At 40.9% G+C, this 22,609-nt stretch overlaps 1 protein-coding gene across 2 annotated transcripts in view; it reads left to right on the forward strand.

Annotated features, from left to right (window-relative positions):
* The window catches only part of LOC124164140, a 143,583-nt gene that overhangs the window by 75,443 nt on the left and 45,531 nt on the right, over positions 1-22,609 (forward strand). Inside the window, exon 2 of one of the 2 annotated variants that reach the window (XM_046541342.1) lies at positions 19,451-19,636. In XM_046541342.1, the coding sequence (XP_046397298.1) occupies positions 19,493-19,636 (144 nt within the window). In that variant the 5' untranslated portion in view covers positions 19,451-19,492. Of the gene's footprint in view, positions 1-18,337; positions 19,637-22,609 lie in introns of those variants that run through there. The other variant, XM_046541335.1, reaches the window with a different exon arrangement.

The following is a 22,609-nucleotide window of genomic DNA, read 5'->3' on the forward strand; positions in this document are numbered from 1 at the left end:
CCAATCATTTCCCTCGCTCGTCTGGCTTCTCCTATTATATCCCCTCATCCCACCGCTCCCCCTCCCCATGCGACTCTTCCATCCCGGCTCTATCGCCCACAAGTGTCTCTCTCTTTTTAAAGGGACGTTGTGGCAGTATGGCAGCTTCCCGCGTATCAGTCTCTGTTTTTCCCATTCTCGCGGCGAGTGTAACGTCGCGCTAATTACGCGTCACGAGGAGAATGGCAGTAATGGCACTATCTGGAGACTCGGGCGCCCGCGGCAATTGCGACGGTCGCCTCGCGGAGTTCAGTGATCTAATGGTCACAATAAACGACAGCACCTTCTCTAAGTTTTATCGATTTTTTAGAAGAATTCATTACCATATGCAAAAATACGAGAGAATTTTATTTCTTTATTTTTGTTTATCCAAACGATACTTGAATTATAATAGATGATCGCAAAGACCTATATCATGGACGTTATGATCCTACCCCGGTGGAAATCAGACCCACGCCTTTGGGATTGATGGGCGAGGATTTAACACCGGAGTGCGCCGCTTTCGAGGACGGTAATAAACAGAATAGTCAAATAATCCGGCTCATAAAATTCAAAATGACTCTCCACTTCGTAATTGATTGCAGCAAAATATGATCTCTTTGAAATAGTTGCTGTTTCCTTTCTTAATAATTTAATTAATTCGTGTAATATGTAGTCCTTAATTTCTAAGATTCCACGATGGAGTCTCCTGTCCATTCTTTTCCTTATTTCGGCAGGAAAATATCTACAGTGTGTTAAATAATGACTTAAAAAGGGTTGTTACAAAGTTTTGAAAAGTTATATATCTCCTTAGGACTTGCTGTAAGTAATTGCTGCTTAACAGAGCGTGATAGCCGGGCAGGTAGTGCGCTTGGCTGCTGAACTCGTGGCACCGGGTTCAAACCCGGGGTGAAGCCTTCGGGTAACCAAAAAAAGAAATCCCCGGAATGTGAGGTGGGCTAGGGAAAAGAACTGGCCCTCTTTGAATTTGTTAAATTCACGCGCCTGTGACTTGATTCAGGGTGAGCTCTAGCTCTATTGAGACTATACTTAATGTTGAATAAATGAAGTGCTAAATAATTTACTTGTAGTGATTAGCATATTTTCAAGAAATAATTGCGGGGTATTTGAGAAAATCACGTCTAGAACGTGCCTTATGCGACGTTTCACGCTGCAGGGTGGACTCGACAATGAACATGCCATGCGGCAGATAACCGTGTAGATTTTACGACGAAGAGGAGAATGACGGCAGACAGTTACGGCGCCCAACTTTTCGCCGTCACCCCGTTCCCCGGCCATTTATTTCCGCAGCAATCCTTCCCTTTACCACACAGCACCCTCCCGCGGCGCCGGCTCCAGGCGCCGAGGGCGACGACCCAGGGTGCTTGTTTCTATCTGTCCTCGCAACCGTGTTCTTCTCTTCTTAGATCTCTCCTCACACTTCCCCTTTAGGAGATTGTTAGCTCGGACGAGGGGCCGTAAGATTTCGTTATTGACCGGTCCTAAGATGGATAACGCTGATTGCGTGGGCTGAAAATTTTATGAGACAGGTGACAAATTGTCACCTGGAACGAAGCCTGCCTGTGCCCCGGTCGACTTATTTTGACGGTATTCACTCTGTGTTACGTAATTTGATAATACGTGCCGTTATTGGTACTAATTTGACGATGACGCAAGCCAAACGGAAACCTTTTGTTGGAAATTGCGTCTTTTTCGTTCCATACTGAAATGGACCATTTTAACCAGCGACCATGGAGTATAATTAAAATAGTTCAATTAGTATCTTGTTGGCCCCTATGGATTGCCGTCTGCATATTGTGGCACAATCTCATTTGACATTGGATTTATTATCGTGGCCCCGAGAGATTTAGTCGTATTCCCCGTTCATAACTGGTGGACTAATTCGTAAATTAGGGATCTGCGGTGGGAATCGATGGAAGATAGTGCATGGGCATGGATAACTATTGCGCTCTCTGAGAAAATCATAGCCGCAAGGAGCCCAGGATAAGAATTCCCGGCTCTCCAAGTGATTGTAGGGGGAATTATAGCATTTATAATAATAATTTCGTCTTTATTTACTGACCGACTTTAGGACTACACAGCCGTGGCGAATCTATGGAGAGGGAGCTAAGGGGGCTATGACCTCCCCCCATTGGGTCGAAACACACTAGAAAAAAATGTGAATTTTTGGAGGTTGACATTTTGCTCAAAAGTACTTATGTAGTAATATTTTCCGATATATTTACCAACTGAAGCGAATTGAAATACAAATTAGTTCTAAACTTAGGGCCTATTTTGCACGCTTTTGGTATGTTAAAATCCAGTGACAGATCCACAGAGGGGCTATGGAGGGCCATAGCCCCCCTTGGGTATTCATTTTACACTAGATAGAATGGTAATTTTGCTCGGACCCCCATTACTGCTGGGAGGTTGCCCACCACTTAGTCCCCCTTCCCCACCCCTTTCCCTTTTCCTGAATCCGCCACTGCTCTACTGTATTTAGTGTATATTCCATTAAGTTGATGGACAAGCACATACATCCACGCTCTGGATGGGAGAAAATCCGCCCATGCGGAATTCGAACCCGCGACCCCTGGATTAGCAGACAACGGCTTTACATCGCCGCCACCGAGGCCGACAATGATGCTCAATGTTTTACCTCAGAAAATCTTAGGTGATCGCAAAAAAAGAAGCTTCTCACATGGAAAATGATTTCTCTTTTTGAGATATAATGAAAAATAAATTTCTAGAACAAGTAGCTGTTTGGTGTAACGTCAAATACTTCTTGGTGTAAATGCATAACGATGAAATCGATGAAATCCTACCGCTTAGAAAACAGTTATGGGGTAACCGTGTGGAGCGTATCACTTAGGTGAAAATTCTTTGCCATTATTTGCATGGAACAAGATAAAACTAAATACAAAGTCGGTAATCCTAAAACCAAAGTAAGTACTTAACCTCGGCTACTATGCCAGATTGATCATCCTTATGCTGTTGTGGTTTAATTCACAGTCGATGGTAGTATAAGAACGTCCTCATTATGCATTGAAAGAGTGCTGCTGAATGTACCAGACTCGGAGGTTTATGAGAAGGCTTCAGGCTCCGCTACGACAGAAAGATATCGAATTCCTTGTCTATTAAAGTCTGGTATTTTAAGAGAGGTCGTTTCTATTATTTGCTTCAGGACTCTGAAAAACTCTTCTTTTATAGGAGCAGATCTAAATTCGTTTATCAGGTATACTTTGGAGATTGATGGTGAAATCAGTATGTGTAAGAGCTCTTCCATCTTAATTGATGTTCTCGAATTCCTCTAAACTGGGCTCAGGTTCAAAGGCTTCCATTCGTCGCTTTTATTTCGTTTCTTTAATCATTTCTATAATTAAAGTATAAAAAAACAGTTATAATTCTGTATTCCTGACAGAAACTAATCGATGCTATTTCGAGACATCCTGCGAAGGTATGTTACACAGTTGTGGAAAATAACTCGGGAATTCCACTGGGTCAAGTTCTCCAACTACGACATTTGGATGTACTACATACAGGGCATTATTATGATGGACAATCGTCCATCGAAACGTCGGCCGAGATGGAGTTGGAGAACCTGACCCAGTGATATTCCCGATTAACCCTCCACGTTTCTATACGCCGGGAAAGCCTGCGATCATCCTTCTATATTATACATTATTTCTCCTTCCACTTCAACTAAACAACGATTCCCTTTCCTATTGATTTTAAATTCCCTTTTTCTCAGTGGATGTCTTTACGCAACATGCTAATTTCATGATAATTATTACCTCTCTGTTTAACGTGAAAATGCTTTTGTTGTAGCTAAAACTCTTCGTAGATGATCTTGTGGAGTTAGATATGTTTTAGTTTTGCTTCCCTGTATCTGCGCGTCATACTTTCGAAATGACATTATAAATGTGCTCCCAAGCGTTTTCAGTGTTCTTCTAGAGACTTTTCAAAGCAATACCGACACATTCTCTGCGCGTCCGGCCGGCCGTGACTTCCGCCCGTGCTGTCGGTGTATTGCGCAGCGATGTTAGCTTCGAAGGGAGAATTCGTGTGTCCCAGGTACGTGACCAGACTTTTTTTTCTTTCCGAGGTAGCATCTTCATTTGAAGGAAGATGTCACGTGGCAGTACACCGTAACCACCCAACATCCGTAAATTTCTTCTGAGGTATAATGTCTTACTCGACTTTTTCTTGGTTCTCTTTCTCTCCGTCAGGGGCACTTTCAAAGAAAAATGTCATTATTACTTTTTTATCTCAAGAAACTATACTATCTCGTAAACTATAATAACCTGCTTTTGATTCATTTATAGTCATTTATTATCCCCCGTAGAATTGATGATGTTTTGCTTTACCATTTTAGTCTTCCTCCGTCTCTTGGGGACTTGCGGCGTGGATTGACAGTGCATTCTGGGGTCTTAGCAACCAATGCCACTGCAGCTATGCAATATATTTGTTTGAATTATATAATTGAACCAGCCCAGAATGGATATCTCTCTTCAGTTCACAATAGCGTTTATTCCCTTTCATTCCATATATAAATCCTATTCTCCCCCTACCCCTCCTTCGCTTACATAATAATCTTCATTCTAAATGCGATGGTGGTAGGCGTAACATGGTGGAACTCCTTCATGATGCACAAAGGTTAAGAAAAACAGCGAAGTCTTTTTCTTAACCTTTGTGAATCTTCATTCTAACACGAATTTTAGAATCCCCTCCTCGCTCAGTACTCCCTCCGTCCAAATTCTCTGTCTCCTTCGTATCTCATCTAGAAGCATTCTATTTTCACCCACCATGTCTAGCACTTCGTCGTTCCTATGCCTAGTTCGAATGTAATGGATTTTAGCATCTCCTCCGCGCTCAGAACTCCCTCCATCCAAACTCACTGCCTCCTTCGTATCTCTTACAGAAGTATTTGCTCCTCACCATCCACCACCACTTCGTCGTCCCTCTTGCTATTTTGAATGTACTGGAAAGGAATAAAAATAAACTGTTTCAGTTGATGGGGGAGTGCAATGGGCGATCTTACCGGTATTTTTGCGATCACCCTCCCTAGATAACAAGTGGACGCAATATCCCCGGTATATCTTTCGACCTTCGAATATTTCCCTTCTCCGTATCTCTTGTATTCTCCTCCCCTCCTTGGGGCATCTGTCTCGCCACCTCCCCTCCTCCAGGACGTGAGGGTTGTGCTGCACGCCGAGAATCTCTGATGAGATGCAAGCACTTCTTTCTGAATGCTTATCACTCCTCTCCTCTTGACCGTGTTGTTGTGGTGATGGCGATCCATTCATCCGAGCTGTTGGGTTTGTTGTGCTTGTAATGGGAGGGGCGTAAGGTGTTATCTAAGCGATAGCAGCGGATGCTAGCTTCCTATTTGAAAGTGTCACCTGAGTTTGCTTTAGAGTGGATGCATGATCGATAGCTTATATATTTTCAATATTTTTTATTTTATTATGTTTAAGTTCCAAATATATTCTCACCTTCAAAATTCAAGTTCAAATATAAATTTAAGTTAATAGAATAAAGAGCGAAATTAATCGTATATGCAATGGTATATTGTATCACATTGAAAGATTTCACATTAACTTTGAATTGCATTCAAGGAATGGATTGGAGAATAGTAGGTACCTATAGGGATCGAGTTGTAAATATTTGACGTATCTAGGCTTGGAAACGTGGTAGCTAAAATGGTGGAGCGCTTGGATGCCCATTGAAGGGCCAGAGGTATAAATCCCGATTGAAACCTTAGGACACCCTCAAATAAAAATCCTCGAAGTGCTAGGTGGTCCAGAGAAAGGGGCTAGCACCCTAGCGTAAACGATTTTTCTACATTTACCTATCCAAACGACCTTAGGGTTGGATCACTGACTGTCACTCATTGATTTTAGATTGCTGCTTTGGTTTTTAAGAATATTGCGATTCGAATAATTAGGACTGATATTATTTCCAACTGGTTGCTCCTAATGGATTGATTTTAATTTAAAGTTGGTATGAATATTTACTTGGTGCTGCACTATATTATTTTCCATAATTTATATTTGATAATAACTTTTTAATTTAAAACGTGATCTTTAATCTTTTTCAGCTTGAGCTTGAGGTCCCGTGATTATTTCTGCTAGGGGCACCCCTAGCTTGACTTGATCCCCAACATTAGTCATTATCTACATCCGGGCCTCTCCGTCTTCGTACCATATAATAATCCTGGCCCTTTCATAAAGCTGAAGTGGTGTACCCCGCGGTGACTTCTTAATGCTCAGCCGGTGTGACTTGCCGCCCAGGATGCAGTCACCGTGTTACCTTCATTGTTTCTTTATCCTCCGCCCATCGGCACGCTTCCCATCGCTGACGCTAATGACTTATACCGTTGCAACTCCCGAGACACGTCTCGGAATATCCGCGCGATCATCTCTTCGATACACGCACTTTCGATCTCACGAGCGGTCGATCCTTCTTCACGCGCCACCGCTACATTTTTCCGGTCTCGTTGGAGGTTTACGGAGCCGGAAAACGGAATACGGATCGCACGTGATCCCCGGCGGTACACAATGGAGCTGGAAAGAGTGTAGCCAATTCTAATTGTTGCTGTCAATTCTCACCTTTTCGCAGTCTTGTAAAATATTGTTGTACGCTGTCAATTTGGGACAATTTTTTTGCATTATCTTTTTGCTTTAAATATGAGATCTTAATATTTTCGATGCCCAAGTACGATTTTATGAAGATTAAATAAAGCTTCTTCGTGAAAAATCTTCTAATTATATTAAAAAATAAGTCGTCGAGTAAAAACTTTTCAACTGCGTATTAAAATTTTTGCGTAAAAATATGTAAATTGATCAAATTATTTGTGTACTTTGTACAAGTAATTATATTCAATAGAAAATTTTGATGGTATGAATAGTTTCGCGTGAGTTTTTCAGTGTGATATATTGATGTGATACATAGTTATATATATTGCATCCAGGGTGTTTAGGAGTAGTTTTCGGGAAGCTTTTGACCAGTGATTGCCAGATTCCTTACACGTAATTAAGTATTTTGGAGGGAATTTATGATTATAGCTTGGCAGATATTTTCGTGAATAGAGCCTTGCGTGACGAATTTAAAATATAATCCTTGCGCATGATCGTGATGCACGCTTTTGCAGCTCATTTTGCAAATGTAATCTTCTTTTCGAGTGATAAACATTTTGACCTCAGAGATAAAGTTATAATGAGCACAAATTGTGGCGCAGCACAAAAAATAAATTCTATGCAAGGAAGTGGAGTATGATGAATAATGCAATCATTTGGACTTATGAAGTAAGATCTCCGGGTAGACTCGGATATTTTTTTCATTTTATGTGTTGGAGTATCTTTGAATCAATTCATGGATGGTGAAAGCCGTTAGAAGTAAGGGATATGTTAAAGCGTTACGTTACGTTTTGTTAAGGGTTTGAGATCTTCGAAAAGATACATATGTGACTTTCTCGATGGGGATAAGTGTAATTGGCGTGAAAAGTATCTATATACATATTTATTATATAGCGTGTCTTTTAGTTATTTTTACATGAGCTGTTTTTGTTGTATTTTGCTAGAATTATTGCCATGATTTTTTATCTAGACCATTTTCGATACATTGAATAAAAGGTCAAGTTTGTATGTTCTCTTGTACGCATAGATCTTTTGAGAGATGATTTCATGGTCATATACGGATGTTACTGACACATTTAATGGATGGGTTTGCTTGTGGAGTGATTAAGAGTCGGGTGAACTTGACTTTTCGGGAAAACTGATAAGCATACAGGTAGCGCCATGTTGATTGCCAACTGTCATGATGTCTGCTTTACTTTGTCGCCTTCATTTTCTTTTTTATCGCCTTTCCCTCTGGGTTAATGCTATTGCAGCGTCTGATCTTGATCGAGGAAGCCAATTGAATCGAAGGAAGCTGCCGTTTTCTTTAGCTTTCCCTATAGGAAAGTATTTCCTAATCTGTGACCGAAGCTGTCGTTAAGCTTTCTATACCTTTTATTATGTTCCCATGGTTTCTATTATCTGCACACCTCACGAGATATAGATGCCAACATTTATATTGTTCTTCCAGTTGTTTAAAGTTACGATAATATATAAAACTAGTTATTAGCACGCTAATGAAAGTTTTAAAAGTTCATTTTCGTATTCCCGAGTTTAGACTTTTTTCATGTATTTGGTTCCTGAGATTCTCAGTCTCTGGCTGGCTTCCTGAAATGAAATGATAAAAATGTGGGTTAGCAACACCATCTCATGAATGTACTTTTTGATGCTGGAAAACCGTTAGATTATTTATACCTTAGGGAGCAGATTTCTCTTATCCCAAAGTGGACTTCTTTCTCTGTATAAAAATTCCGTTATAGCGTCTAATTTCTAACAGTAATGGGTGTCATAAAGCATTTTCTCATTTAGTGGTAGCGACTGCCATATTTTTTTTTCTTTTTGAGGCCTTATAAATGTTCCCTATTCTCTCAGAATTCTCGGAAGTAATTGGTGTGGATCGAGCGGAGGAGGTCAAGTTCCGATTAAAACATTTATTCCTATTCCCCCTCCCCTCCGTCCCCCACCTTCCCCTCCCCCACGTTGTCTGCATCCGGCCCAGGCCTCTCTATCCCGAATCTTCAAATTCCGTCCCCCTCCTTCCCTCGCCTCCGTCGTGCTGCCTTAATTATGAGAATCATCATCGTCATCATGCATCGGTGATCTAGAAGAGGAAAGAAGTCGATGGGTCCCTCGGGAAACATATCGCTTCGAAGCACGAATACAAGTGAGAGGAGTAGTTGGTACAGTTATGCTTCCGGGTGATAGAAGGAGGTCTCAGGTTTTATCCGTCGATGACGTTTCACAAGTGACGATTGTGTGGATATGAGAACATCGCTCTTCGTGGCTGAATAATTTCTTGGCGTGATGCCGGTGACTACCTGTATCTATGAATATGAAGCGGTGGAATCAAAGCTCTAGTGGTCCATTTTTTAAGCTAGTCAAAGATTAGATGTGATGAAATGATGCTTCCATCCGGGGAATGCTCTTGCTAGTAACATTGCTTATGGCACGGGAGAGAAAAGGTCGCAATTGTGTCTTGGTCATTATATCAATGAAATAGGTTTTTCTGGCATGCACTTGCCAATCTAATGTGTCATCAATTCAATATGTAGTGAAAGAATTTCCTGGGTTTTATGCGCGGCGAATGTAGAAGGTTATATACTCTGCGACTTTTCAGATAAATATTTGTGCCTCCGGTTGCCTTCACATTTTTGTACGATGGAGTTGCTAGTGGACTTACCGTTACTTATGGATTGTGTTTTTCGTGCGACAGTCATTGGTTCGAATCAATGGCTCTCACAAATATCGCTACCGAGAGAAGAGAACGCAAAGCTCCTCATTTACGTTGCGGTCGACGCATCACACGTGTGCGATTCCGGAAGCACGGCAAGAAAATAAGGGGCGAAAGATGTTCTAGTTCTCTCTTTTCGGAGAAGGAAAATAATTTCAGCCGTCACGTTCAAGTAGCTATCAGAACCTTTTCCTCCAAAATCTCAATCACCAACTCTCACGAAAATTTGAGGGAACGAGCTTGGTCCGCGTACACTTCCTATCAGTTTGTGGTTTTTGATTCCGATCTTAACGTAAAATGCAGGAGATCCTTGTACCCGCTTTCGATCAGTTTTATTTTCCAATTGCCCTTTCACGTTGTTTTGATGCTCACTCTGGGATTCCGTTATTTCAGTTTTAGCTGGTGATGCTGTGTAGGTTAACGCCCATCATTGTTGAAATTATGATGTTAGGCGAGGTTTTTGGGTCGGGGTGGTCTTTATTGTGTGTTGGTTTGACGCACAATGAATGAAGATTAGGTCCGGGAAGTAATATTGGCGGCGGGAATGAATACGTGGTCATTAACTCTACATCTACATGTACGAGGTACTGTGCAAGCAGCCACCGGGGTGTGCGGCACGGGGTGATTCCACAACAGTCATGCAGCACTCATCCTAGCCGTAATCAGAAACGCTCTCGCTGGCCGGAGACGCGAAAAGAACACAGGACAAAGACAAGCGATCAGAGCGTAGACTAGGAGAGTGCTAAGTACACGAACATGCTACCAAGGAGATAAAAATATAAATTAGTTATAGAAAACGTAAAGTTTGCGTATTGAGTGATTAATGCAGTAGTCATAGCATTCCATGAAATGCATTCTGATATTGACAAATAGGGTAAGTTATTAGCTATACACGCGGAGCATATTTTACCTGGTCCGAGTCAAGCTATTCTAAAGCAAAAACTATCACAGGTATAATGATCCCTTATTATAAGCGGAAAAATCGGTATCTTAAAACTATCGGTCCTGCAGTCTATTTCCCTAACCTAATGTTAGTGATCATTTGTACCGAAATAATTAGGGTCTCTCAATACATCTTGAAAATCAGGCAAAAAGTATTCTACTTGAAACTTCCGCTAGATGAGGTTTATATTTAGATGATTTCCGTAGATTTAGAGGAGTTCTATGGTGTTTTAATTACGATTGTTGGCGTCATTTGTTTAACCGATGTAATATTTGCATTTTATAACTTCTGCGGTTTTTCGTTTCTTTCTTTGTCTTTGAATACATTTTATATATCCCGGTCATGGCTAATTATTTCTACCCTGTGACGTTATCGTACTTGGGTACTCCAGAAAGGCTTACATCTGCTAAGTCCGCAATTTATTTCCTTAAAATATATCGGATTGGTTGCCATGCTATGATCTGGGTAGAAAAAATCCAAAATATTTAGAATTTATGAATAATTTATGTCACCCGTAAATTAAAAAAACTCAACGGCTCAGTAACAATTATAGTTATAGCGGGAAACATATTACAGCAAAGTCCATGAAGTTATAGTGATTATTTCTTCGGTTTGCATGGATGACGTTAATTAACCCCGGACCGATTGTCGTCGAGTTTACTTTGTGGAAATTCCTTGTAATTATATACAAACAGGCGTAGTAATTATCCACACTTATTTAAATATTTACTCAACCGGTTTCAACATGTGCACGTTATTTTTATGAGCTGTCTCTCATTTTCAAGACAATTCTTGGAAATGACGTGTAAACGTTGAAACCGGTTGATTTAATTAATACATGTGGAAAATTACTATGCCTGTTTGTACCTAATTAATTAACCTTCTGGGCAGTGGCGTAACTAGGAATAAGCTTCGTGAGGGGATGGGGAGGTCCTGGGAGAGCAACAACCCCCCAGACATCAGGGGTTCCGGAAAATTTTTGAAAAATGACTCGTCTCATTGCCATGATAGTAACAAATGATATTTAACTTTATACAGATGCAGTTATTATATGTAAAAACTCGACATTATTTTTAATACTTTTTATTTCGCTGAGGCTTTGGATATATCCCCCACATAGCACCCATAGTTATGCTTCTGAGGATAATGCGCAAGGCTCTACGGTGGCCACCACGTTTTTGATTTTAACTTCGATAACGTGGCAGCCAAGCTCGCCCTTGGCAGTGTAGCGAACCCTCATTGCGGCATATGCTGCCCTCATACAGATCTAATTTCCAGTCCGGCCCGTGGGCAGTTCCGATATCACACCCTTCCCATATCGGCTTCTCGTGTTCGCGTCTTCCAGCTGTTCGAAGCCCCCTCCCCTCCCGTTCTCACCAGCACGCGGCATTTGATTCCTCTCGCACACACGCACGCCACGTCTACTTGGTCACGCTGTGAACCCATGGAACTGACCGATCCGTGTTCCGTCGGGATCTCGTAATAGTTGCCATGGCAGGAAGGAGTTCGATGAGGGGAAGGGTAAAAGGTGTTGGTGAGAGGCGGCCGCAAGACTGTGTGGCGGCAGTCTCAGATTATGCATACGCAAGAGCGATTTTCGGCATTTCGCGTGCGACCAAGGGTGAAATGGCAAATTCCTACAATCGGTAGACCATCGGAGGACTGTTGACAATCGGCAGACCGTTGACTAACGAAATAGTTTTCGATGCCTACCATGGACGAATTAGAAAGTTTTTTTTAAGGGTTTTCAATTCGGGTACGAACTCAAAGATAAATTAGGAGAGATATTTTGCCGAACGGATTGGTATGGGAATTCATATTTCCCCGCACTTTAAAGAACTTCGTTATACGCTAGACGTCATTTCGTTTGAGCAATACATTTTTATTTGTGAACGGCTATTGTCGTAACACCCCCCGACACCCGCCTATATATGCGACTTACGGGGCAGTATGTTGAAGTGAATGTAGACGTGAGGATTAGGCTTAACAGTGTTTTCTAACGATCGAAAGAATTGTTTTAATTTATCGAATAATGGTACCGGAATTTATTATGTTATAAGGGGCAAGTCTGAAGTACTGTGGTGTACTACGATAGGGATAAGTTGGACGCAGTACGTAGAGGCAGGGGCACAGCTAATAATTAAGGCTGGGGGGGTTTTAGGCGCAATTAATACTTAATTAGGGGTGTAAGGGTATTGCATACCCGCCAGGGTAAGGGGATTTGCGCGAGCCCTCCTCCAGAAAAAATGAAGATTAATGGTTCAAAATAATGGCGAGTTGTACGGCTTTCTGAGGGATGTTTGATCAATCCTAACACTATTCTACAATTAATCCTAATCCAATTAAGTAAAATGGATTAAAATTAAATATTTCTCTGAGCTCTGCGGGGGGGGGGGTTTAATCCCCCAAAACCTCCCCCTCGCTGCGCCACTGGGTAGAGGGACACGCTGTGCCGGACCCGTCTACGGCGGCCGTCGCCTCCGGGTCCTTTTTTTCCTCTTCTCCCGCGCTGCTCTTTTTCTTCCGCCCGAGGCGGGGGCGGAAGAGCATGAGGGGGCGTGGGGAGGAGGCTGGCTCTGGGAGGAAGCGATGGGTACCGTAAGTCTGTCGCTGCGATGGTGTGCGAGGCTCAAGGATGGGGGAAAGGCGTTTGTTTTGTTTTCTGGAGCTCGAAAAAAATTGTGCCAGCCATTTCGGATTCTCGCGTTGTGACTTTCATTTCTTGTCGAGGAAAGTGTGGACTGTTGTTGCTTTTGGGAAGACAATTGCAGGCATGACTTTGTTTCCACGTTTCTTTTGATGCATTTAGTCTTCATGCCTTTCACGTTCTATTTTCCGCGCGACATAAATCTTTCAATCATATTCTCACCGTGTATGTTTTCACTGGGGTTAGCTGGAACACAGTAGTTGCCTGCGAATTAATGAACTTTAATTGTGTAGCAGTGGGATTAATTGGGTTTCCTGCTTCTATTCAAACCTATTGCAGATGGGAGATCCCTATGGAAATAGAAGGCCAAATATTTACTTCTCTTCTTTTCTTCTACTTAGATTCACATTCGTAATAACCTTTTCTTCAGAAATTTTTTGCTTTATATCGGCTTCTTCTCTGCGTATTTTTGTTAGTCCGAGTTAACATTATTCATTTGTGCAATGTCATGCAGTTTATCGCCGATCGTGATGGAACGTGCGATTTTGATTGAAACCTTCCCATAGCCGCGATTTTCGCTCTCATTTGTCTTTATTCTTCGACCGCGTCGGGTGCAGAAGAAAAGATTGAGTTGCAGAACAAGGCATAGAATGCTGAGATGTGAACTGAAGCTTTCCGCAGCGGAAATGTGTCAAGAGAATTGTGGAGAAGGGAAAGGAGTTTTTGTTTTCAAGTGTTTGAAAAAGTGGCGGTCGTAGCCAAAACATGCTTTGCAGCTTAATTTCTTCATTTTTTTCGCGCTGAGAGACTGTTGTTCTTTAGTATTGCCGTTTCCCCTGTAACCGATTTTCTACAGTCTACGCATATATCTTCTTCCTCTTTCTCAGTAACACAAAAAATTGCATTGGATCTCTTTCGCATAGAGTTTTCAGTGATGGAATCGATTTCACTTACAAGTTACTTTCTCTAGATTATTCTTAATTGTGACTCGTTATATTTTTGCCCCGGGGTTTAGGTTTTAGTTTTTGTTTTTATATATCTTTAAGGTAATTATGACGGTAATAAACCATTTTTTATCCATGAGATATCTCTTGGAACATTATTGCGTATTTCTATATGTCTTATTTATTCAAACTGGGGCAGGGGATGATTAAAAAATACCTCAAGTAAAAAAAGTCTTACACCGCAAGTTTTCTATACTAATGTCATCTGAGCTACACATTTTATCTTTTCGTCATTTTGATTAAATAACTAATTATTCAATGGAAGTCGCGTTTATACCATTTATAATGCAAGAAATTTCATACTAATTTTCTCCTGCTAGGTTTATGAATTACTATCGCAATCGATAATTCGCCTTCCTGTTCGCAATCAATCGATTCGGCTTTAACTATGAACTGTTTAACTGAAAATCCATGTTGAAATGAAAAATACACAACCTTAGTAAATTTTCACTGGAAATTTACCAAGGTTGTGGATTTTTCATTTTATATATCTTTAAGGTAATTTTGACAGTAAAAAACCATTAAAAATACACAGCCTTGGTAAATTTTCACTGGAAATTGACCAAGGTTGAGTATTTTTCATTTCATTCGCCTTCCTCTTGAAATATCATAATAATGTGAGTGGCGGTGATTAGAATTATTAAAGAATAATTTCACTCAATAATGTGCTCGCCTAGTATCCGATACTTAGTATAATTTACTTGCATTCAAAAGAACTTTTTGAACATGTAACCCGTGACTGGAGAAGTTCAAATGGCCGTTGCGGTTAAGCAGACACTGCTATCGAGCGAAATTTAAATGTAATCAGCGGAGATTAAGGCATGGAAACAGGTCAGTCGTGAGGGCTTGCAAGGAAAAAATCCATTTGATAAAGGCTGACTCGTAAGTAATCCACACGAATTTGCAATCAAAGGTTCTCCTTCCTCATCGCGTCAACCACAAGTTCCTTCCCGTCCCGTCTGCGCGAGCAAACGGTCAAAGAGTTTAGCTGATCGATTTTTTTTACTTAACGAGGATGCTTAATTTAATCCATGCTCGTGGCCCTTTCTCTTTTTACAGTTATGCTTGCAAATGCCTTCGAATATATCTTTAGTGGCATTATCTTGAGTGCTGGTTTAGGTTGGATTTAGGTTTCCCTCCATAGCGTTAGCGGAGTTAGCAACCGGAGGAATGATTTTTCTTTGACTTTCCTGTTCATCAAATTTAAAATTATTATTTGTCCTTAAAAAACACCATATTTCTAAAAAAATGTATTGTTTTATATCATTTTGACAGCATTGTATTGGTAGTTCGTGTCATTTTACTTTCTTTCAACTGTTTTTCAAGGGTCATAATTTGTCTGAAAGGTGCTATATATATAAATAATTTTAAGTATTTTTTGATAGCAAAGGGAGTTAATAATTCAACTTCATATAACTTGAATTGGATTAATATGTTTATTACCCCTAAAGTGGCTTAGAGCTAAATAAAAGAGATGTTTCTAGGATTTATAGGCGGAAAAGAATAAAGTAAATGTTATTTTGGAAGGTAAATTATTGATAAAAAGATCTATAGCGAAGAAATGCCAGAAGAACATCGATTTTCTTAGCTATTTTTCGGCATTTATGGACCATATTGAATTTGAAATGTATACATACAATTATGCTAAGTGAATTCATGGTGAAACAAAAAGCCCACAAACTAATTTGCTGTCGGCTAGTTTCGAGATTTATATCGTCATCATCAAGACAAACAGTTTGTCTTGATGTGGACGCTTTGTTTTGATGATTTTTGTCACCATGAATATGTCATCGCTCCACCAAGTTTCGCCAAAATCAGTTGATTTCATTGAGTGAATTTAATTAGTTTCTTCTTTTGTTCATATTCTTACATTCATTTTTCTTCTGTGCTCTTCCTTGGGTGCCTGAAAGTTACTTTGAATATCAAATTTTGGAGAGTAAATTTATTGTTAATGTTGAAATGCACTGCTATATTTGAGGCATAGGCGTATTCATTTGTTTCATGGATGCAGCGTCGTAGACACCTACTTGAGGAAAAATGTGCGGAGGCTAGTTTGCTGGGAAGTTGAGGAGGTAGAATATGCGGATGACTGGTGTTCTGGCGAGGGAGGAATTAGGTGCATCCCGGGAAGGGTGGTGTGAGGGTGATGGGTGAGTAGTAAGTCACCCCGCGGGGGTGAAAACACCCCTAATGACCGGCAATGAGGTTGCGTCACATCATGTCATCCCTAATGTTCTCTACAGTGATAATTACAGGGAGGTTTCATGTTGTGGTGAGGAATTATCGAATATGACGTCATTTAAAATTTCTACGGATCGTGTTATCGTTTTCGGTAGGAATCCGTTACCTCTCAGGAAACATCACCGAAGTTCATTGACTGGTGCTAAAATGCCTTTCCGTTTGCAATGCTTACGTTACGTCACCATTGTTGTACTTAATGTTATACACGCCACACTTTTTTAAGGGATTCCGTACAGTCCATATTATAATTAAGTGATATCCTAAAGCTATTTTTACTATTTTGTGTTCGAATAGTCCTCTTAATTGGTATCTGGAAAAAGTTAAGCATATTCTTAGACAAAGCGCCATAGCAAGGTATTCCATTTTCCAAGGTATCCTATTCTCAGGCAAGGACCTTAACCCTTACCCTCAACCTCATACCCTTTCACTGTTACCAACGCGTATGGTCCGTTAAATTTCATCTCAGGCGATTTTATTGCGCAAGTTGCTTAATGGTTTCCGATCCCAGTTAAAATTATTTTTTCGCCATTTATTTAGCATTTAAAACGGAATGAATGCCTTAAAGTTACTTTGAATATAAAATTTTGGATATTAAATTTATTGTTAATGTTGAAATGCACTGCCATATTTGAGGCTGCCAAAACCTCTTCCAAACACCCTAGAGGTGGCTCGCAGGGTATTATGTAGATGCAGATGAACGTTTCGTATTAATATTAACTACTGTTCGGATTATTCAACAATGATGGAATATATTTTATGGATCCATTTACTTTGTTTTTAATGTTCATTTATTCAAATCCCTTGCGGTGAGCTCTTTTTGGTCATAATCTCTAACTTTACGTGACAACCTATGGTTCTGAATTTTATCATAGTAATGGCATTCGCGTTCCTTATTTTTATGATTCCCTTCCACCTTTTTTGGCACCTTGAAGTCATCGTGACTTAAGATGCTTTCATATCGCCATTGAAAGGACAGTGTGAATTGTTTGGTCATGGGCGTGGCCAAAATCTTTCTCGTCTCATCTGTCTTCATCTTGTCAGGGTCTGACAACAGATTCAGAAGGAAAATTCTCCAACATTGCTTTTAAAAGTTGCCTTTTATTTCTTCTCTTGATTGTACTAATACTAACGCCATTACAAATGCACAAGTTGGCGCTCTTGTCGGAAGGAGGGAAATAATAATAATTTTACATGATGAAGTGACCATTTATTCGTCTTCAATATTTCCACCGTTATTCATATTCGTTTTTCCTATTTATTTTATTAAATAATTATATTGTACAATGATATTATGATTTGAATAAGGGGTGAGTGTTATTGATTTTCCCAGATCGTAGCAAATGTCGTCATGGAGCGCATGGAAAAAATTATTTCTATTTTATCGGTCTCATATGACGCATCTTTTTCGGAAATCTTTGAAACTCTCTTAGTCTCACCGAGGATAGACGAATTGAATGGTGAGCAATGGGTTACATGCGTGCGAAAACTATCAAGAGGTTAGATAGTTAGACAGCAGGCTCCGGCCTCCTCCAAATGCCCTATAAGGACTATTATTAATGCTGCCTCCGATACATGGCACTAACATTGTTCTCTCTCTGGAGAATTTTTAAGCAGATTTCTACAAAATTTTACTTTTTTATATAATCCCCAATTTCTTTATGTTTTTATATTGTTTACATTAGAGGTGTATCGATTTAATGAGTTGCTTGTAATTCAGTTCCAATTTAATTTTTTCTTCGGTTTGATATTTATGAAATCATACTATTTTTTCACCAATTTTAGAAGCCACGTTAGTTACGTTTACATGCTACCGACATGCGATTGTATGTTTGTAATATTTTTCAATAAATTAGCAAATAAATAAAAAAGGAGCGTCATTGTAGTGGCGTCGCTAGTTCATTTGGCTTCCGGAGCTGGAGGGACGGCGAGGAAAGGAAGGGGCCGAGGGAAGCGCGGGAAAAGGCTCTCTACTCACTTCGTGTAAGCCACTCCTCCTCCGCCCCCTGCAACCCCTCTCCCACCCCACCCTCCTCAAATTATTTTTTTCTTCCTTTGGGATGGGGTAGGGGGTGGATGAGGGAGGGGAGGTTGTTGTGGGGCGGGAAGCCGCTCGGTCGCTCGCCCCGACCGCTCTTGTGTGTGTAGCGGAGTCTCTCGCACCAGCAGACAGCTCACTCCGTGACGAAGAGCGGGGAACGTCTTTTGGTGGACGCGTCCGCAAGGGTCCGAAGATCGCCGGTCTCCAGTCACGGCCCCACCGGGCTTGCCGAGTTCGCTTCAGTCCGCCTTGCCGCGGAGGTCGGAAGGTCTCGCCCGGTCGTGATCAGTAATCATCCCCACCTCTCTGCAGACTTTTTTCTGCGTGCATAATCTGTTCGCGCAACCCATGAGTGTCCTCTAGTGACTGTAGCCAGCGATAACGCAAATCCGGCGGGCTGATTATCTATCTCCCTCGCGATTTCGCGCGAATGTAAACTTTTCTGACGTCGATTTCAGCTGACCGAAAGGGTGATTATCCAATCGGGCTCGTCGCGTCAATCTCCCCATCATTGATTGAGCTGGGCAGCGACTCCTTTTCTCTGGACCACTATTGGGGTCCACTGCCTTCCCTTAAGCTCCTCATCGCCCGCTCACCTGCCGCCGTGCTCGTCAAACTAGGTGGGAAGGTGCTGTCCAAACTAGAAGCTCGGGTAGCAGTAATTCAGTTTGGTTGAATCTGTACCTTGGACATTATCAGATTGTTTGTGTGTGTGTTTACTCTTCGCGCCGTCGTTGAGTCGTGATTGTTTTGAGAGCGGGGGCGTTTGCGGATCAGCAGGGACGACCACGCTCCTGAGCCGGACTCTTGGTCTGGCAAGCCTTCCATCGCCGATTGCTCTCCTGTAGGAAGTGCGGTAGCCGGTCCCTGAAGAGCCATTCGTCCCTCGAGTCTCCGGAAGCTTTTATGCGGACCTTGCGGCAAGCGAAACGTGGATAAATCCTCCAAGATATTGTAACGTTGTTCGTTCGTGGGAAGTGCGGTAGTCAGTCTCCGAAAGCTATCTATCCCTCCGCGTGTTTGCGGAGCCGAGGATCATCGTTTGCGTCAGCCGATTCTTTTTAGTGCGAGAAATAGATAAGAGACTCGGTGACGAGATGTCGAACTACACGACCACGTCGGATGTGTTCACCGACTCGGACTTTTCGTCGGGTGTTTCGACGGCCTCCTTTTCCTCATCCTCATCTGTGTCGTCCTCTTCGGGTCCGCAGGGCCTCCTGAGGTCGGCGGCTGGCGGCGGGGGCCTCCTCGCCATGGACCTCTCCAAGTTCCACGGCGGCGGCCACCACCACGTGCACGCGCATGACTGCGTCGGCAACGGCGCCACCGGGCTGAGCCGCGTCGTCATGGTGAGGAAGACGGAGCAGAGGACGTTCGCGTCGGGCAAATCGGGCGAGGTGAGTGAACGAACGGCATTGAGTCGTCAACTGTTTGTACTTGACATTCGGGTGACTTGGAAGCCCCCGCTGCTGAGTAACTCGTGGCAGTGGTATAACTTCGGCTCGAGTCATACACATGTGTATCAGGGATCACCTAGGGGTGTTTCATATTTCACAGTGTGATATTTACATTGGGGAAGTCGTGAAAATATATTTTGCTGGGGTTCAAAATAAGGGTATCTGAATCAATTATATTATAAAAATATCAGTCGCTGATGGCAAAGCGATTTAAAAATTTATTTTAGTGAAATAGATAACCTAATCAAAATATAACTCTGTTATTTACAATTTGTATTCCAGAGGGTTGGTGCTGATAATAAGGCGGCAAATTTCTGATTCAAAGATACTTTTTGCATGTTAATTTTGAGGGTTTGGTAATGGATCAGGGCTGTTTGTTTTGGACGTGAAGGGTAAAGAGCTCAATGGAGCTGGGGACCTATGTGAACGTTCATCTACTTAGAACTGAACTGTTCACGGCACGTGATGGATGTACAACTAGGCTATGTGTAATTCAGTAAAATCCGTGCCAAGCGTGCAAAATGGGAATGGATAATGAATTAGCGTTCACAAATCCTACCATGTAAAGGATATAAAAAAATACATGGTACTTAAATGTAGATCCTGATGTTGCGGAAGCAAGTAATGTTTTTGAGTGAAACAATCGTGCTGTCAGCGAAATGAGTTTATAAAATGACCTGCAAATTCATACGTATATGGCTACTTCATCTTTTAAAAAAATACTGGTATTTATTCCGATTCTTTATTTTAAACTGTAAAACATGGAAAACTTATAACTCATTACTTTTATATGTGCGCACTTAATAGTAACTTATCAGTATTTGAATGAAGTATTTAAAATTAGCTTTTTTTCAGTCATCTCTAGGATAAACCGTGTACTGGGATCCTTTGGATACCTCATGAGTATAAGGGAATTCGCAGCAATGTGCTAAATCCATGGAAAAAGTTGTTCAAGTATAATTTGGGAATGGATAATGAATTCTCCGATTACTAAATATCATGACTCATAATATTATGGTGACTGCGTGTTGATTGGTTTTGAAGAGTTGATCGCGACAAGGGACTATTTGAGTAACGTGACACACGTAGGGATTATAAAATGAAAAAAAAAAACTTTGAAAGCAGTCTAACACATCTTACTAGCCTCACCTCAAACTCAGTATCCATTGTTGGTTACTTACAGGTTTCAGTTACTCTCCAATGGATAAAATTCCATGTATTAATATAATGAATGTGTCCGTGGATGGATGTTATTATTATTTTTTTAATATTTTATTTTTACAACAGATGATTATATTCACCAATAGTGACAGATTTTATATAGAGCTCATAGTATTTCAATTTCTAAATACTTCAAGGATTTTGGTGTACACTTCCTTCTCAGGTTTTTGCAGAATTGTCCATTTAGAAAAAAGAAGATTTTTTTTTGACATCGATCAAGGTAAATTCGGGCGTATTTAGGCACGATCGTAGTCGAGAAAAATTATTTTTGTTCACGATGTAAATGAAAAACGCTTCCACCCTTCGGACCTAATGTGAATTTATGCGTGTTCAATCTGAGTAGCGCGTTCACTCCATGGGTAGGAGAAAAAACATTTTTAACAACATCAGTGCAAGCAGAAAACTGTGTCGAAAAATTTTTCCTACGGGAAGAAATAACTTCCAGCCAACATTTTTAGTAGTTGTTACCACATCTACTACACCCGACGAAAAACGAGAGATGAAGTCTTATCAATTGAATCCTGTGGCCACATAAAAGGTTTCAACTACTGTTATATGGCAGCCCAGTCGAGAATTTTGTCATGACAGAAAATATCCTTTGGACACATCTCGTACGGAAGATACTTCTTTTGAGAAAATGAAAAGGTTTTGAATGCTTTTAAATTTTTAATATGAATCTTAAGTTACTCTGCAAATGCGACAATTTTCTTTTCGCTTGGCTTCGAATAATACAATGAAAATGATCAAATTTGATGTTACCAGTTGAACGAAATACTTCATAAAACCTAAATTTAATGTGAAAGTGTAATACTGAACGCAATATTTCAAAGAGAACAGGTAAGTGACCGGATTTTTATGTAAAAAATTAGGAAATGAGTCTCGTGATAAAGCTAACTGCAGTGAAAAGCCATTCAAGAGGAACAAGGAATATACCTTAAGACTTTCTGTAAAATTATATTGGAAGGTCCTCCAATAAGTCATTAAAAATTTTCTGAAGTTATTGAACTGGAGCAAAAGAATTGATTGAAGCGGACTTTGCAAACTCCGTAAAAATTTCCCACAGTATGCACTAGCGATCGGAGAGAAAAGAGTTACCCTTGGGAAAGGAAAATAAAAAGCGAAGACGGCTTGCCGCAAGGCTGAGCGATGCAGCATCCCAAGCGTCAGACTTCAAACCACGATGTTCCTCACCCTCGAGCACTTGCTTCGCGCTAACCTCCCCTCGATATTCCTCCCCACGATCCGATGGACATTCATATCCTCCCATCATTCATTCGTATCTATCGTACTATTCTGTGCGTCAATGCTTTTTCTAAAGATTTCAATAAAAGTATTCATTATAAAAAATTAGCGATGTAACACTCGATACGGAGATAAGCTGTAGAGTGATCGTGCTAGTATTCTTGGGCAGTATACGCAGCGCACTGTAATGCAATGGTCAAGAAAATTGGTGGTCCCAGTTGTGGGTAACATTTCCTGTTGTGTATCCCTCTTTTCGCCGCAAAAAGTGTTTGCGTCCACAATAGACGGCGAATTTCAAATTTATTAACTTTATTCTTTAATTTATCAATCTCAATTCATTCCATCCTGAAACCAAGGTTGAATGTGAATCAGCAATAACATGCTTGAGTAAAGAACGTAGGTACTGGAATAATATATTATCTTACAAAAATTAACCATGCGTTTTTTGAG

The sequence above is a fragment of the Ischnura elegans genome, chromosome 1 (assembly GCF_921293095.1).
Source record: "Ischnura elegans chromosome 1, ioIscEleg1.1, whole genome shotgun sequence".
Lineage (NCBI taxonomy): Eukaryota > Metazoa > Arthropoda > Insecta > Odonata > Coenagrionidae > Ischnura > Ischnura elegans.